Source organism: Priapulus caudatus, unplaced genomic scaffold, assembly GCF_000485595.1.
Source record: "Priapulus caudatus unplaced genomic scaffold, Priapulus_caudatus-5.0.1 Scaffold222, whole genome shotgun sequence".
NCBI classification, from domain to species: domain Eukaryota; kingdom Metazoa; phylum Priapulida; class Priapulimorpha; order Priapulimorphida; family Priapulidae; genus Priapulus; species Priapulus caudatus.
The window spans coordinates 230155-232307 of NW_014577283.1; the positions used below are offsets into that span (position 1 = coordinate 230155).

Sequence of the window (2153 nt, forward strand, 5' to 3'; positions counted from 1 at the left end):
GAGAGAGAGCGAGAAAGAGAGAGAGAGAGAGCGAGAAAGAGAGAGCGAGAAGAAAGAGAGAGAGAGAGAGAGAGAGAGAGAGAGAGAGAGAGAGAGAGAGAGAGAGAAAGAGAGAGAAAAAGAGGACGTCCGCGGTTACGATGGGTGGCGAATTTACGAGTCGCTCGCGGGAGAACGAGGTTTGAGGCGATCGCTATCCGTTCTTAGCGACTGGCACACTTAAACAGGAGACAGGGAAAACTGTTTATCCTTGGAAGCGCAGACGACAGTTGATGCACTCCTAATTGCTCTTGATCTTAACTCTTTGAAGGAAACATTAAATGTGTTGAGGCTCAAGGAAACGTAATTTGATTAAAGGCGAAAACACCCTATTGGTAATACCTGATGACGCGAATGTATACACTATCGATAACCAATTAGGACGTTGATGTATTCAGATATTTGATAATCAATGATGACGTAGAATTATTCACCTCATTGACAATCAATGATGACGTAGAAGTATTCCGCGTATTGATAATAGGCGATAATATATGACATAACGATGACGTAGATGTAAATACCTAAGTGTTACTATAATAATCCTAGTAAACAAATCGCGTAGTACGCATTGTGGCGCACGCGGCGTACCTGACGTATATGTAAACATAATTAATTCTAATTAGTAAACAGATCGCGTAATACGCATTTTACAGGTAAACGTAGCTTACCGGTAGCTCGACCGTTGTCGTCGCTGTCGGTGTCAATTATCGACAGCTTCGCGACGAACGATCCTTCCGGTGCGCTCTCCGATATGAAAGCGACGCCGTCGACGGCCGTTAACAAGTTCATGCGAATCAACGGCGTGTTGTCGTTCTCGTCCATCACGTTGATCGTCGCTATGGCAACGCTGCTCAGCGGATCGACGCCCTTGTCGGTCGCCTCGACGTACACGTGGTGACTGGTCTTGTGCTCGTAGTCGATGATACCCTTCACGAACAGTTCGCCCGTTTCCGGATTGATACCGAACGTCTCCCGAATCTGCTTCGTGTTGCGCGTCGACAGCGAGTATTCGACGACGCCGTTGCTGCCGTGGTCCGAATCGGTGGCGCGCACGCGCAGTACGGTCGTCGACGGAGCGACGTTCTCCATGATCTGTCGCTCGTAGTGCTGCTTCTCGAAGACGGGCGCGTTGTCGTTCGTGTCGGTGACGTCGATGTTGACGATGACGGAGCCGGTGCGACGCGGCACGCCCTGGTCGGCGGCGACGATTTGCACCTGCGGAAACAACGCGTAGACGTTGACGATTTTTACAATTATTACATTTACATTATTTTATTACATACGATTACTATTAACGTAGCGGCGCATGCGCGCTGCGTGGCTCACGTGGTACGTGCACTCGTCCGCTAGAATGGCGCGTGGCCTCCTGGCGGGGGATTGCATCATCGCGTGGCTGAATGGCTGTAATTGTCTTCTTAAATTATTTATTTTATTATTTTATTAATGCCCGTTATTCTTATTTATTTTATTCCCGGTTATTTATTATTTCTATTCACGCGACGCTACGTTTCCATGGCGAGATGGGCGGTTCGCCGGGCAGTGCATGTCCTTGACGAACGAATTCAGTTTCAAAAGGGGCAGTGTGTCAAATTGAAAGCGCAGTCTGTGCTCAATGAAGCCTTTGCAGCATCCAGAAGATGCATGCACTCACTAACGGGTTGCTGCGATGTGTAAACTTATACTCAGCGACAGCTGCGATAAATACGCTTTTCATATGTCGCGTGTGCTATGCGGCACAAGGTTGGCGTGTTATAGCGCGTAACATGTCTTCAACTACTCTGCTTATTAACTTCGCTACTGTTCAGTCATAGTGCTACTACGTGCCAGTGCTACTGCATGCCACTATGTGCATTTCACTAGAATGATTAGGCCATTTTAACGGTTTTTTACATATTCAAATAAATTTGGAGTTTTTATTTTTAATTAGCGGAATAAATGGCGCACGAGCAGAACTTATACGCGTATTACCTATCAGGAACCATTTAATATTCATATAGATCATAATCTATTCAAATAAATTTGGAGTTTTTATTTTTAATTAGCGGAATAAATGGCGCACGAGCAGAACTTATACGCGTATTACCTATCAGGAACCATTTAATATTCATATA

At 45.9% G+C, this 2153-nt stretch overlaps 1 protein-coding gene across 1 annotated transcript in view; it reads right to left on the reverse strand.

The window, feature by feature from the left end:
- The window catches only part of LOC106807557 (protocadherin-11 X-linked-like), a gene marked incomplete at its 3' end in the record, with an annotated part of 12035 nt that overhangs the window by 1685 nt on the left and 8197 nt on the right, over positions 1-2153 (reverse strand). Inside the window, exon 3 of the mRNA XM_014809926.1 lies at positions 711-1257. Coding sequence (XP_014665412.1) covers positions 711-1257 — 547 coding nt within the window. The remainder of the gene's footprint in view (positions 1-710; positions 1258-2153) is intronic.